Source organism: Coturnix japonica, chromosome 15 (genome assembly GCF_054131305.1).
Source record: "Coturnix japonica strain WE chromosome 15, WE-NBRP24, whole genome shotgun sequence".
Taxonomy (NCBI): domain Eukaryota; kingdom Metazoa; phylum Chordata; class Aves; order Galliformes; family Phasianidae; genus Coturnix; species Coturnix japonica.
The window spans coordinates 10,917,085-10,930,883 of record NC_140677.1 but is presented as its reverse complement, the minus strand read 5'-3'; the positions used below and the strand labels follow the sequence as shown (position 1 = coordinate 10,930,883).

The following is a 13,799-nucleotide window of genomic DNA, read 5'->3' as shown; positions in this document are numbered from 1 at the left end:
TGTGGCTGCCAAGAAGGAGCAGAGCACGGCGAGGCATTGCTACCATGTATGTGCGGGGCATTGCTGCCATGTGCGGGGCATTGCTGCCCTCTGCTGAGCAGGATCACCCTGAGCTCAGCCCCAACAGCAGCACTTCCCCTCCGCACCACCAGGGTGCCCTGCAAACAGGGACACGTCGAGGGGTGGTCCCGCTGGTGGGCGTGGGGAGGGGCGTGTCGCCGCGGTGACGCACGGGGGCTCGGTCCGGCTGCTCGGAGCGGAGCGGTGGGAGCCATGTACCGGGCCCTGTACAGCTTCCGATCGGCTGAGCCCAACTCGCTGCCGTTCACCGCCGGGGAGACCTTCCTGCTGCTGGAGCGCAGCAACCAGCATTGGTGGCTCGTCACCAGGGCCGGCTCCGGGGAGACGGGATACGCGCCGGCCTCGTACCTACAGCGGCTGCAGGTGGGAGGGGGCGGCGGGGGTGGGGGGAGGGAGGGAGGACCGTGTGGGTGCTGCTATCCCTCCTGCAGCCCCCATTCCATTTCCCATCGGTGTGACATGCCGTGTTCACCATACTAATAGCAGCCTTCTCCCTGCAGCTCTCTGGAGCAGCCCTCCCACACCGCCCCGCCGTGCTCGTGCTTTCCAAACCTTGCTTTGAACTTATGTTTGTTATTCATGTTATGTTCTGCTGTAGCCCCCCCAAGTGCTCGGAGGTCGCTCGCCATCTGTTCTGGGTGACCCTGATGGTCTGTTGGTTGCCCACTGACCCCGAGGTAGAGCTGCTCGTGACCCTGTGACGTTCAGTTCAGCTGCAGCTTCCCCAGTACTTGTGGAGCTGGTGGCAGGAAGCAGATGAGCCTTTCCTGCAGCCTCTCATCTTCATTTGGCGGTGAAGTTTCTGGAGCCAGAGCTCTCCTAGTGGTGCATGAGGCAGCAGGACTCAAAACGCTGCCCTGCAGCTGTGTTAGTGCCCCATCTGTGTGATTCTAATGAGCTGAAGCCAACCTGCATGGCAGTGGGGCCCTGTCTGGGTGAGAGCATCCTCTGGCTGAGCTGAGCCATGGCCATTCACTGTGTGTCAGCCTCCTGACCAGCCTCAGCTTTAAAAAAGCACCGTTACCAATTAGTAACGGTCCTGTGCAAGGCAAATAGTTCCACCCCAATCACGACAGGGAAAACGAAGCTCCTGATTAGCAAGGAGAGCGAGTGGCCAACAGGAGTCACCATTGTAAAGCGAGGCAGGGCTGTCAGCAGTGCGTCAGGTTCCAGGTGAGTGGCAGCAGCAGCTCTGAGCCCTTGCAGTGATGCTCGGGGAGAGCACAGGGCTGCTTTCCTGGTGCCACCCACTGCTGGGAGCATCAGCTGCCTTCTGATTTGCAGGTTTTCCTGCCTTCAGGCCGTGCTGGCTCAGGCTATGCTCCCCGTTTCAGCAAAGGTGTTAACCTTGCTTGCTGAAGAGGGGAATGGTAGCTCTGAGCTGTTCTGGTGAGGACGTGGACGTAGCTGAGAGCACAGCGAGCACTTTAAGGATGCCTCAGGTTGCTCTTTTTTCTTTCTATCTTTTTTTTTTCCACAGGAACAAACAGGCATGTGATAAAAATAAGACTGCTTCACGCAGCCTAGCAACAACTTAGAGTTCTCCTACAGCATAAGCAAATGCACAGAGGCACAGCACAGGTAATCCTGGTTGGATAGACACAGGGATGGTGTTTCATTCCTCAGCTGAAGAGTAGGGGGGGCTTTGGGAAGGAGTGAACTGTGAGCACCCTTTGCTTGCAGGAAACCCCTTCATTCTGATGCATTTTGTAGTATTGACACATGCTATGGGCAAATGTGGCTGCTTTTCTAGCAGGACAGCAAACAAGTTGGTTCAGCAGCACGTCCTGGAGCTGGTGTTGATATGAGTTGGATTAGAAGGTGAGCAGAGGGCTGTGGCACTGACCATCTCCTGCACTGCTGGGAAGCCACAATCGCCATGTGTCATCAATTCCAGATCTGCCACAGCTTGTAATGGGCGTGAGAGCTTAATCAGAGTGCTTGCACAGATCCTGAATAAGCACTTAGACTAAAAATAAAGTTTTATTTTGGAGAATAAGCAGCTGGTAGTGCTTTGCAGCTGAGGCTGTGCTTCTCAGTGCATGTAAGGAGCTGAAAGAATGAGGCCTTATTCTCTGGGCTGTCACAATAAGACGTGCTATCCTAGCAGAGCTGCTAGTGCTTCCAAATGAAGTTTCATTCTTGAGATTAAATGACAGTCAGGGGAATTAACCATTTCTAATTACTGCAGCTAAATATTGGACGTCTTGGCCAGAAGTTGTGCCTTCTTCCACAGTTCTTAATGATTAAAGTAGAAATATACTAATGGTCTTTAGCATCTGTTTTTACTTGGTCACGTATCTTCTGGGGGTCATGGGGATGTGTCCTTCTCACTCAAGATACTTTGGTTAAAAACTATTAAGTGCTGTTGTAGAAGAAGAGTAACCTCTATGCTTGGTGCAGGCTGCACACCAGGAAAGGCTTTGATGGGAGCAGACAGTATCATAGTCGTTGGTTGACCTAAGAGGATCCCCTGCTAGGTCTGGGACATATTAATTCCTGTGGGGAAAGCCAAATCCCATATAAACGGGTATTTATGTCTCTCAGTAGCTGAAACATTGAAAACAGCTGAATCCCTCTGGTAAGGTCATTAAGAGATCTCTGTGCAACAGAAACAACCCCCTCTTTTTCTTCCTTTACTTATATGCCTCAGATGTATGTAAAAATAAGCAGCATTTTTAAGGGCTATACTCCCTTGTGAAGGGGTTTAAACTTTGTCATTCCCATTCAAGATTACACATGCAGCACGTGAGCTGCCAGTCCAGGCCTTGGAAAGATGATAAATTCCAGCAGGGAGAGTATTTCATAAGGAGAGAAGAGCCAGCAGCCTTCATGTGCAACTGTAGCATTAGATAGTCTATAAGAAAATTAGGCTTATCAGATGCTGATGCCCTTTGTGGTCAAAGCTACAGCCAAAACGTTATAAGCCATGGCTTCTGGCAGAGCTCTGTGTGCAGGTGGGTTAAGAGATAGCAAGCTGGAGCTGCAGCCTGCTCTGTTGCTGAGCCTGTATGTTGAGATTGCTTTGTTGCATCTTGTGCACACATCTGAAGGGAAGGAGCTGCTTTCAAGTCATGCCGTGTGCTGAGGATCACACAGCTGTGCCACGAGGCCTGGTGGAGGTGATTAAATGGGATGCTGGAGGTGCAAGGAGCACATTGGTCCCTGCCCTGCTGCAGAGCAGTGCCAGCATGTCTCCTGGCTTCACACAGAAGATGGTTTAGTTCTATGGAGTGACTCCCACTTGAGGCCCAGGGCCTCACTGGGGAGTGAAGGGAGCATGGCCTCTGGTGTGCAGCAAGTAGCCATGAGCACATCAACCTGCTCCTGGGTTGTTGCCTTTTGTTGTAGCTGGATGGGGTCCTGCATGCTGTGCCTTCCTTCTTCCTGCACAGGCTGCTCAGCTGAAGCTCCTGGGCGTGCAGGTGGTTTGTGAGATGCTGGCTTCTGTGCCCGTGACCTGGAAACGCCAACGTGTGCTGGTACTGGGGTTTGTTCAGCTGCTCACAGGGTTTAATCTGACAAAAGAGAAGTCTGTCAGAGCGTGTGCTGGATAATTCCAGGCTGTGGGTCACGTCTTGCTAAATCACCAGTTCCACATTCGGGATAGATCTCTTCCAAGCAATAGCTATTAATTATTTCTTGGTTTATTTTTTTCCCCACTATGAGTGAGGCAGTGCATTGCAAGACAAAAATCTGAGAGCAGGCCCCATCTCTCTTGTATTAAGCTGAAAACAAAGGGATAGAGGTGTGGTAAGATCCCCAAAATAGTGACCCTCTTTGGTGGGGCTTGATGGGGACAAATGGGTCCTGAATGCTTTCCTGGCCTGGGTTTGCTCAGTGTTGCCTGGCTCTGCCTGTCCTGCCCTGCAGGCTCAGCCCCATGCCACAAGCAGGAGATCCAAATTGCTGTCGACGGGTTTTCAAGGTTGGGAGCTCTCTGTCAGTTGAGCTCAGGGCAGTGTCAGTGTGCCACAATGGGTGTGCTGTGGGATGAAACAGATGGCTGCCTGCAGAGATCAAGCTGAAGCTCCCCACCAAGCAGACAAATGCAAACCATTGTGACCGTGCAGTCTCGTGTGGTGACAGCCCCATTTTGGGTGAGCTCGGTGAGCTCTGCACCCAGTGAGGCTGCTCACAGATGGCCTTTTTCTATCCCTTCCTGAGAAAAGGATGTGTGTTTGCAGAAGAAAGAAGGGGTAACATGATGTGACCGTCCAAGATCAGGTGTGTTATGCTGTGTTGGTGAGTCACACCGAGTCTCACAGGACTGCAGTGCCCTCCTTTCTGCCCTATTCCTAAGGGGGCACCCTACAGCAATGGGTTACCACTGCCCCTGGATGGAGTTCTGCCTCACCATGTGCCATCAAGGCTCATGTATCAGGGAAGCCCACCCTTCTTAGCATGTGCAAAGAATAATTGCATTAAAACCCAGTACAGTAAGTAGGAACAATAAGTAGAAGAGTTCTTTACCTACTTAATGTATAAGCTTAGGGATTTCCCTGAGCCTTGTGGAGTCAGTGTTTGTAGCTGGAGGCTCTTCCATCTGACACTGCGTCCCCTGAAGTGCTGTTGTTCTGAGTAACAAAGTTTTGTCTGCTTTAGAATCGCCTGTGTTGATTTAGACTGAAAAAATATATCCCCTTTAATTGCTTTTGGGCTTGATTTAGAGAATGTCTTTGGCAGCTTGATGATAAGAGAGAACTGCATCATTGAAATAATTGTGAAGTTATTATTCCAAAGGCTGCACAATATAGTTCTTTATATCAGGGTTGGAAGCAAGTCCCTCCAGCATCCATTTTTGAGAAGCATATTTTATCTGTGGTCTTTGGCTCCTAGAAGCCTTCCCCTTGTGATATGGGACAGCATCTGAGATGTCTGTGTGCATGGATCACATTTGGAATGGCTATATTCTTGAGCTTCTCATTCTTGAGATCTGATTTAGAAGTTTAAGATCTCAAGGTAACATGGAGCTCTGGTCACTTTGGAAGCCTTTAAACACAGTGATACAGTGCTGATGTCTGAGCAAAATGTTCTCCCAACAAAAGCACTGTTGACAGTGGTTGGTTTTGTGTTGAGTTGTAGGGGAGCACTGACCCTCTACCAGCTGGGCTGTGTGGTGTATAGAATCATCTAGGTTGGAAAAGACGTTCAAGATCATCAGGTCCAACCATCAGCTTAATCTACAGAATCCCATCACTATGTACCCTGCATGAGTATGGAAGGGCGGCCAGCTTCACCTGCAGGCATTCAAAGGGCAATAAAGGGAGAGAGAGCCAGCAGGGGCTGTCCCAGCCATGTACCCTGAGGGCTGCTGGCTTTGGGGCAGCTTCCACCCCTTCTCTTCCCCATAGAGATCTTGTGCACCGGAGGGTTCTCTGAGCCCCACTTGTTCTGATGGGGCTGAGCTGAGCCCTGGCCATCTCCTGTCCTGTGGGATTTGTCTCCCTTTGAATGGACATGAGAGCCTCTCTGGCATATGTTCATTTTAATTTGTCCTTGTGCTGCTGAGCAAGATGGAGACTGATGAGGGTGAATGGGGCATGCGAAAAGGTGGATGTGAGAAATCAATGCTGTAACAAGGCAAATGAGCCGGGGTGAAAGTTTGGTACGTGAGAAGCGAGCAGTCCAACAAATCTAGGTTTCTCTTCTTCACTGCTTTGGGCAGCGAGGAAAACAGGATTATGGCTGTTCTGCTGCCTTTAGCACAATGTCCTAAGAGGTCGTTCTCTTCCTGTTCCAATTTCATCGTGTTTTCTGAGCCTGTGTCGTTTTAAGCTGCAAAAGGAGTTGGGATTAGAACTTGCAGCTCGAGCAGCAGGCTGGTTTTTTCCCTGCAGATAGTGTGGGCACTAATGAATTGCTTTTCTTCTGTGACCCACCTCTTGCTTTGCTGTGGGTGAAGTGTCAGCAAATCCAGTTGAACTCTTTAATCTCTAAGAGGTGGGAGAAAAAAAAAACAACTTCAAGCAAACCCCCGTATCTGTTCTTGAGCTGAATTTGGTGATAACAGCAAGTTAGCCTCGTTCCACTGATAAACACAGCTCGACTTGCAATTCTCAAGATACTTTTGTAGGTCAGCGTGGAAACTGTCGCTGTGTCTTCAGCTTTGCAGCCCAGAAAAATCATGTGTTGTCCACCCCCACCATCTGCCAGTCAAAAAGCAGCTCACAAGGCCACTGGGCCTCAAGCTTACAGTTCTGGTGAGGTTTGTGGTTTTCAGTTTGTGCTCTGCCTTTATAATCATGCACACAGCAGCTCTAGTTGGGAGATGCAGCTACAGATCTTCATTCTCTCTTAGCAAGAGTTAACATTAGCTTGATTGTTGTCCCAGGATAGCTCAATTGTGTTGACTCCCTGAATTTGCTGTGTGTCTCAGCAGAAGCATCCGCTTTACCAGGAATAAATCTGCTTGCAGCAGCAGCTCTTAATAAATAAGCACGTTGGCAGGCCTGGGATTATTTTCTATGGCCAATTAGCATGCTCTACCTCTCGACAACGCAGCCTGTGTTCTGCATTTCAGCCATTCTGGTGCCTTTTCCTTTGCTGTCCTGCACCTGCTCCCTCCACAGCCTTTAAATGGTTCTGGGCTCCACTAGAAGCATTATACAGAAATTACTCTTTTCTTTCAGAGTTGTCTACTTTGGAGAGACTTTGTAATTGTGCTCTCTGAAAAGCCATTAGCAGGAGCAGCCCTCAAGGATCTCCTTTCCCCTCCACTCTATCCTTGTTGGCACAGCAACTGAATACCAGCAGAGGAGGCAGAGACTTACGTGGCTTCCCAGACTTGTTTCTGCTGGGCTCCATCTTTACCCCCTGTTTAAGCAACAGCAAATGTGATCAGCTGCAAAGAGACTTGCAGCCTGGCCCGGGCATCTCCAGCTCCCTGGGAAGTTAGAAATTAAGCATGACAAAAAAATGTAACCAATGTAGATCTATTTTTTTTCTTGATGTGCTTAAGATAACTGCGTGTGAGTCACCTGGGAGCTGTACTGAGTCTCACTGAGAGGTGAGGGCCATCCGGACTGTTGGTTTGGAGCTGCTTATACATCAGCAGTCCTCAAATAGCTTCTTGCACTTCACTGCAGTGACTTTTCTTCCACTTTTATATATCCTGTTCTTAACCCTGAGCCTTCTACAATGCAGGGACTATCAGCAATTTCCTTTTCAGTATAGGCGTTAGCTCTAAGATACATGCATGTCATTTGTCTTGTTTCCCCCCTGCACAGATGCAGTGACCATTACTTGATCATACCCTGATGCTGACTCATCTTGCAAACCCTGTGCCAGAAGGATGCTGAGCAGCCAAACCTTAAATCCCGGGCTCTCTGTCTGCCAGCTCTTTACCTGGGGCAGACAGCAGGACATCCCCTGGAGAACTGATAACAGCAACAGCTCCACTCAGCCAGCTCAGGCTGCAGCCCCATTGCGGTTTGGTGGCCGTGCCCCCTCCACTGCCTGTAGGACTTGGTGTATTCCGAGTGCCTGCACTGCCCTGGTTTGCACATCTCTCAAGGAGCTCTGCCTCCTGCTTTAGCAGGATTTGCACAACAGAAGCCCTTTCCCTTTCTCTCCCTTCTCTTCATTTCCCATTTGTGCTGTCTGCTCCAGCAGCTGCTGTCAGTGGGAGCACAGGGCTGTCTGCGGGCCGGCTCTTTGTCAGCAGGGCTCAGCCTTGTCTTTGTTTGCTCACTGCTCGGCAGGGATGCTGCATGTTGGTTAGGGGCATTGCTCATCCTATTTGCTCTGCAGTCAGGGCAGTTGCCTGTTGTTCCTAATGCATTTTTATGGTGTGTGTTGAAGTGCTACGAGGCACGGTTTCTTTGTACCAACAGGAGTAAGTGAATGCCTGTCTCTTTGGCTGACAACCCAGGGACTGAAGCGTTCTGATTGGGGCTGCAAAAAGGGGAAGAGAAAGCATCTGAATTTCCAAAAGCAAACTAAAAGGGCTGAGTTCTGTTACTTCTGTGTGAGCTGTGTGGTTCGGAAGGGGGAACTCGTATCTGTACGCTGCTGTGCCACGGAGCTGTAGAACAAAGGCCAGCTGGCTTTTTGTAAATCACTGCAGCAATCATTTAGATCTGGAAGGATTACAGCGTGCAGACGGCCGGGCGGTGACTGGGGACAGACTGCAAGTGACCTCAGAGATGGTGATGGTCTCTGGTGTGAGCAACAAAGAGCCAGTCCGTGCCTGCGTGTGCCAGCAGGGTCACAGCCCAGAACCAACAGTGTCAGTGCAGCTGTGAGCAAACAGAGCTGTCACCAGAGACAAAACTTTGTCTGTCCTCTGTCGTGGTGCTGTGAGAGCATGACGTGGTGGTGCAGCCTGCAGCCCTGCTTGGATGCTGCCGTGTGTCCCTGGCTCAGCCCGCCCTGTGTTTGTGGGCTGCTCATACAGATGGGGGGTCTTGCATGCATGGTGCAGCTGTCAACCTGTTTGCCTTTCATAAAGGTGTGGTTATTCTGGGCTATTGGGCAAGCTCTTCTGTGTGACTGCGTTTAAACAGCACGGGCTGGTATTTGAGGAGAAATCCAGGCAGTGAGGGAGGTGCCACGTGGGACAGAAGGAAATCGGCAGGTGGCCCCAAGGAGGTCCTCTGTTTGCTCATGTTATTAGCAAGGAGAGAGGAAATAATGATTTATTGATGCTTCTGTAATTCTCCTCTGCTGGGCTATGGAGGGAGAAATTTGGTTTTCTTTCTGATATTCTGGGATCTAATTGAGATGTAAGGGCCGCCTGGAGGGCAGCTCGTCTGCAGGGCTGTGGGTGCCCCGTGTCTCAGCTGTGACTGAGCTGAGGATCTGCCATCTGCACAGCTCAGCGAGCAGCAAGTTAATGCTGTGCTTTGAATTCAAGCCCTTCTGCCAGGGCTGTGTTAATGGAGGGCTGGGTGGGAAAGCACAGGGAAGAGCACGGCAGCAAAAAGCTGGTTGTCACAGCGCTGTTCTGTCAGTGTAAGAATGCTGTGCTGTGTAGAAGGGCAGCAGTGCCTATGGGTTGCCGTGGTGCAGTGGGATGGCAGTGTTACGGCATGGCCAGCACTGCCAGCATGCAGGCAGGGATGGGGAGCAGTGCTTGCATAGACCATGGGGATGGCAGTGTGAAAGGTGGAATAACATCCTTACCAGAGAGCTGTGGCTGCCACATCCATGGGTGTGCTCAAGGCCAGGTTGGATGCAGCATGAGGTTGGAGCTGGGTGGGCTTTAAGGTCCTTTCCAACCTAAGCAACTATGTGATTGCTGTGTGTCGGGTATGTCTTGTCTCAAGGCTGGCGTGTATGTCAGCTGAGCCGGGCTGGCAGAAGGATTAAGTGTTGCTATGACAGTTTGGGTGTGGGGATTTGGAAAAGCCACCAAGTTGCAAAACAAGCAGCAGAAAGAAAACGAGCAAATATGCAAACATGGAGCAAAGCGACTCTGAAAGGCACCAGACTTTAGGGCTGTGGTGTTTGTGGTTATGTGCCTGCCCTGGAGCAGGGTGGTGAGAGCAGCAGGAGCTGGGTTGCGCTGCTGTCCATCCTGCTGTAAGCTCCAACAGTACATAAGTTCAAGTCACAGCTGATGCAATAGGTTAACGGGTGGGATGTTGCATTTCTCAGGTGCTGGAGCAGGATGTGGTCCTCCAGTCCATCGACCGTGCCATCGAGGCTGTGCACAATGCTGCCATGAAGAACGGAGGGAAATACAACCTGGAGCAGAGGGATGTCCTGCAGTGAGTGGGACGGTGCTGGATGGGGTGGGTGGTGTGATGGGAGGGCATGGGGATAGAAATGGCCACCACCAATGTGAGTCCCCCTGCTGCAAAGTGCTGTGCCCATAGAGCTTTCCAGTGCTTTTTGCTGATAGCTGCTGGGGCTCCAGTCCTTCACATCAAGTATAATGGTGCTTCGGTCCTTGCACCCTCAGGTGCAGGAAGAGGCTGTATGCTTAGAGGAGAAATCCAGAACCTCTCCTGCTCTTTTCTCCTCTCTGCCTGCCAGGAGCAGTGGCAGTGGTTGGCTCTGTGGCACAGGGCCCTTAAAGCGTTCTCAAATAATTGCCTGTGAGGAGGGTTTTATTTTTTCCCTGCTCTGACACCTCGCCCTCTGCACTGAGAAACGCTGGTTTAATCTCAGCTGAACAGGGATTCTAAAGTGCAGGCAATTTCTGGAGCTTGCAATGCAATATGTGACTCTCCCTTGAGGAAGTGACATTTTTCTCCAGTGAAGCGATGAATAAATCATGGGCTTCTTGCAAAGCCTCTTCCTTCCTCCCCTTGAAGTGCTTCCTTAGTTGTTAATGAAACTGGCGTTGGCGTTGGGAGTAATATAACCAATTCCGGTATACGTAACCCCGAAGCAATAGATCATGTCACCCCTTTCCTTAAGCTTTGCTCTTCCTGATGTCATGGTTCCTTTTCAGAAAGCTGATCCATCACCGGAAAGAGACCGTGTCCCGCAAAAGCCACTCTCCCACCCCTCAGGGGATGGTTATGACACAGTCCTCCAGCGACCACCACCTGGATGCAGCACGACAGCCCAATGGTGTGTGCCGGACCGGGTACGAGCGGCACCACAGCCTGCCAAACACTGAGTTTGAGGATGAGGGCCCCTATCAGGTAATGGCAGCTGGGCGCCTTCGTGTTCCTCCTTGAGTGGGATAATGCTGCTTGGCTTGTTTAATAAGATGCTTTTGTAGCTGAAGTCTCAGAGCAAGTGTTGTGTTGCTTGCCTGAGGCTATGGCACTGTGTCCCTGGGTGCAGTAAACTGATCCTGTGCTGTGTCTGTGAAGCCTGGAACTGTCCTTCGTTGTTCACTCTTGTGATGACCTTTGGGATCCTTGAGGGTCCAAGACCTTACAGTGCAAGCTGTGCTCTGGATTGAGTGACTGTTTCCTGAGGGCTTTCTAAAAAGAGTTGTGTGCTTCCCATAGAACCCTTTGCAAAACAAGGGGGATAAGGGGAAATGGTTTTAAACTGAGACAACGGGAGGTTTAGGCTGGATCTTAGGAGGAGGTTTTCCACTCAGAGGGTGGTGACGCACTGGAACAGGTTGCCCAAGGAGGCTGTGGATGCCCCATCCCTGCAGGCATTCAAGGCCAGGCTGGATGTGGCTCTGGGCAGCCTGGGCTGCTGGTTGGTGACCCTGCACACAGCAGGGGGTTGGAACTGGATCATCTTGGAGGTCCTTTTCAGCCCAGGCCATTCCATGGTACGGTGGTTCAAAGCAGCACTGATGTGAGCTGCAGAGCTTCCTCCACACACTCTGCACTGCTTTGTTTCCCCCTTTTCAAATCTGCACTGTGAGATCTTTGGTTCTTAAGTGTTTATCTGCTGTGGGTGCCAATGTTTACTGCACAATCATGAAGAAACAAAGACCCCACTTTGTCTGAATGCTTGTTGTCGTGATAAATTGAAGGTAGGATGCAGGGGAATATGATTTATATGTAAAAAGCAAACTGCCATAAGTGTTATACAATTCCAAGGTTAATGCGTGGCATCGGCAAGGCTTCAGTGAAGTAGCCAAGGACAAGGACAGATGCAGCAGTTGTTGAGGGAGAGTGATGTGGCCAATTATGCTGTGTGGGTACAGCTGTGTTTTAGGGCTAAAGGCTAAGCAGGGCTGAGCACACTGATTTTTTTTTCTCCTATAGATGAGCATGTACGCTGTAGTTTGTCTTCATCTCCACACCATTATCTGAGATAGGCAGTGCTTATAAGGCACTGATACACTGTCACTGCAGCACATGAGGCTGTTTTTGCATGTAAAGAATTACAAGTTCCCAGAGTGGAAAGGTAGCTCCAGCTTGTGTGGAATGCAGTAATCCCTACAAACTCCATTTTTCTTACTGTTAGTTTTCTTCTCTGGGCGCCCAAACCAGTTCTCAAGGCTCTATGTTATAAGCTCAGGATACGGAGCACCTGAAGGCCCATTCACCACACTGATTTCCCATCTCTATCTGGTCTGTGCTTTGGTTGCTTGCCAAAAAGAAGCAGGATGGACCTGTTGGCTAACAGAGCTGTTTCTGTCTGTTGGCGCCAAGGATGCAGCCAAAAAGATTCCAGCTTAGCCCTGTGCTGAAAGGGCTTGTTGAGGTTATGGCTGCTCAGCAGAGGGGTTTCCTGTATGGTTTAGAAATAGGAAATGGAGGAAACATCACTGCTTTCTTCCACTGTGTCTGGTTATGTAGCTGTCTGAGAGACTTGCTGAAAATTACATTTTCTCAGCAACTCCAGAAAAGCAGAAGTCAAGGCATGTTTTTCACTGGGTGCGTTTTATGTTTGCATATAAAAACATGAACAGAATTTGAAGTGCAAATTTTTTCTCGGTAGCTTTGTTCCCCTGGAGGCTGAACTGGCTGAAATGCGTGGAGGTGGCACCATGCCGAGTCTCTGCTCCTTCCCCATAGAGCAGCACAGGATGGGAGATGCTTCCTCCATTCTCTCCTCCTTCCCTTGGTGTTTTGATGCTTGCCATTCTCTGCTCAAACCCACTCTGGAGCATGGGGCCGGAAAGGGGATGGTCATCTGTCACCTCCATGTCTGGGGGTGAAATGCATTTGATGCTTCACATTCCCCTCACTGCTTCTGGGGCTGAATTCACAGGGCTGGAGAGCCGCCTGCGTGTGAGGCTATGCAGGGCTCTGCACTAACATTAGTTCTGCATCTGTTAATTTAGACATGAATCTGCAGTAGTTGTGTTAAACTCATGTAGTAAATTTGGAAAGGAGAATGAAACCTGGAAATAGTCCAGCAGTTCCAGCCTTAGCAGCCTCCAAATAATGTCATGCTGCTGCTCTGAACTCCACGCCTGCTAAATCCACTGCCCCTGTAACTGTGTCTGTGCTGTGCCAAGCAGCCCCAACTCGGGTTGTTAGCTGCTGCTTTGCCTTTAGCACAGCTGAACATTCTGCGTGTTGGAGCAACCCTCCAGCCTTGCATTGTTCAGTCCCTCCTCATCTGCTTTGGTGCTCGCAGCTGTGCAGGCTCTTCTTGGACCAGCGTGGGTCATTTTTAAAGGGCAGGCACCTACTCTGTGGATTCCAGCCAGTTCTGGATGCTCGTATCACGTAGCATTTCATGCAGATAAGGATGGGGGATGGATTGACAATAACAGCAGGGCTCAGCCTGGGGGTTTGCAGCAGTGTCTCATTGTACTCAATGGGCTAAAGGCTCTTGGAAAGGTGTGACATGCTGTGTGACACTACGCTTTTTCTCCTTGTTGTTCTGGAGCCATTCAAAGTAGAGACTTCTCAGTACCCGGTCTCCATTTGCTGTGAGTTGGGCAGCACTGCCCTGTGCACCTGGGCTGTACCATGCTGCTCTGTGCCCAGCTCACAGGAAAACTTCTCTTCCAGGGCTAGAGAAACCTAGAAAATCAACAGTGTATTGGTCCCAATGCCTCTGTAGCAGATTCCAGCTGGTCCCTTCAGCCATCACCTCCTTCTTCCCATTCAGAGCTGAATGGTTTTGTTGCAGGCAGCAACTGTAGCACTCCATAAACACAGAGGCACATTGCAGGCAGCCAGCTGCTGAAACACAGCAGTCACATGAGACTCAGAACCCTGTCTCCTGACCCGGTGCGTTGGGATATTGATGCAATGTGCTCCTTAGTCCCCCTATGGATTTTCCTATAGGTCGTGTAGAATTGCACAGAGGGTCTATCCTATTTTTTCCCTCCTGCATTATCAGGAATAGCAATGAGAGTGTGGAAAAGGCATTTACACATCGCCAGTCCT

At 50.3% G+C, this 13,799-nt stretch overlaps 1 protein-coding gene across 3 annotated transcripts in view; it reads left to right on the top strand.

Moving 5' to 3' along the window:
- The first annotated feature begins 240 nt into the window (after window positions 1–240).
- NCKIPSD (NCK interacting protein with SH3 domain) overlaps window positions 241–13,799 on the top strand; it is a 32,326-nt gene continuing 18,767 nt past the window's right edge. For 2 of the 3 annotated variants that reach the window (XM_015875364.3, XM_085516368.1), the window contains exons 1-3: window positions 241–444; window positions 9,682–9,794; window positions 10,484–10,679. In XM_015875364.3, the coding sequence (XP_015730850.1) occupies window positions 274–444; window positions 9,682–9,794; window positions 10,484–10,679 (480 nt within the window). In that variant the 5' untranslated portion in view covers window positions 241–273. Of the gene's footprint in view, window positions 445–1,566; window positions 1,663–9,681; window positions 9,795–10,483; window positions 10,680–13,799 lie in introns of those variants that run through there. The other variant, XM_015875365.2, reaches the window with a different exon arrangement.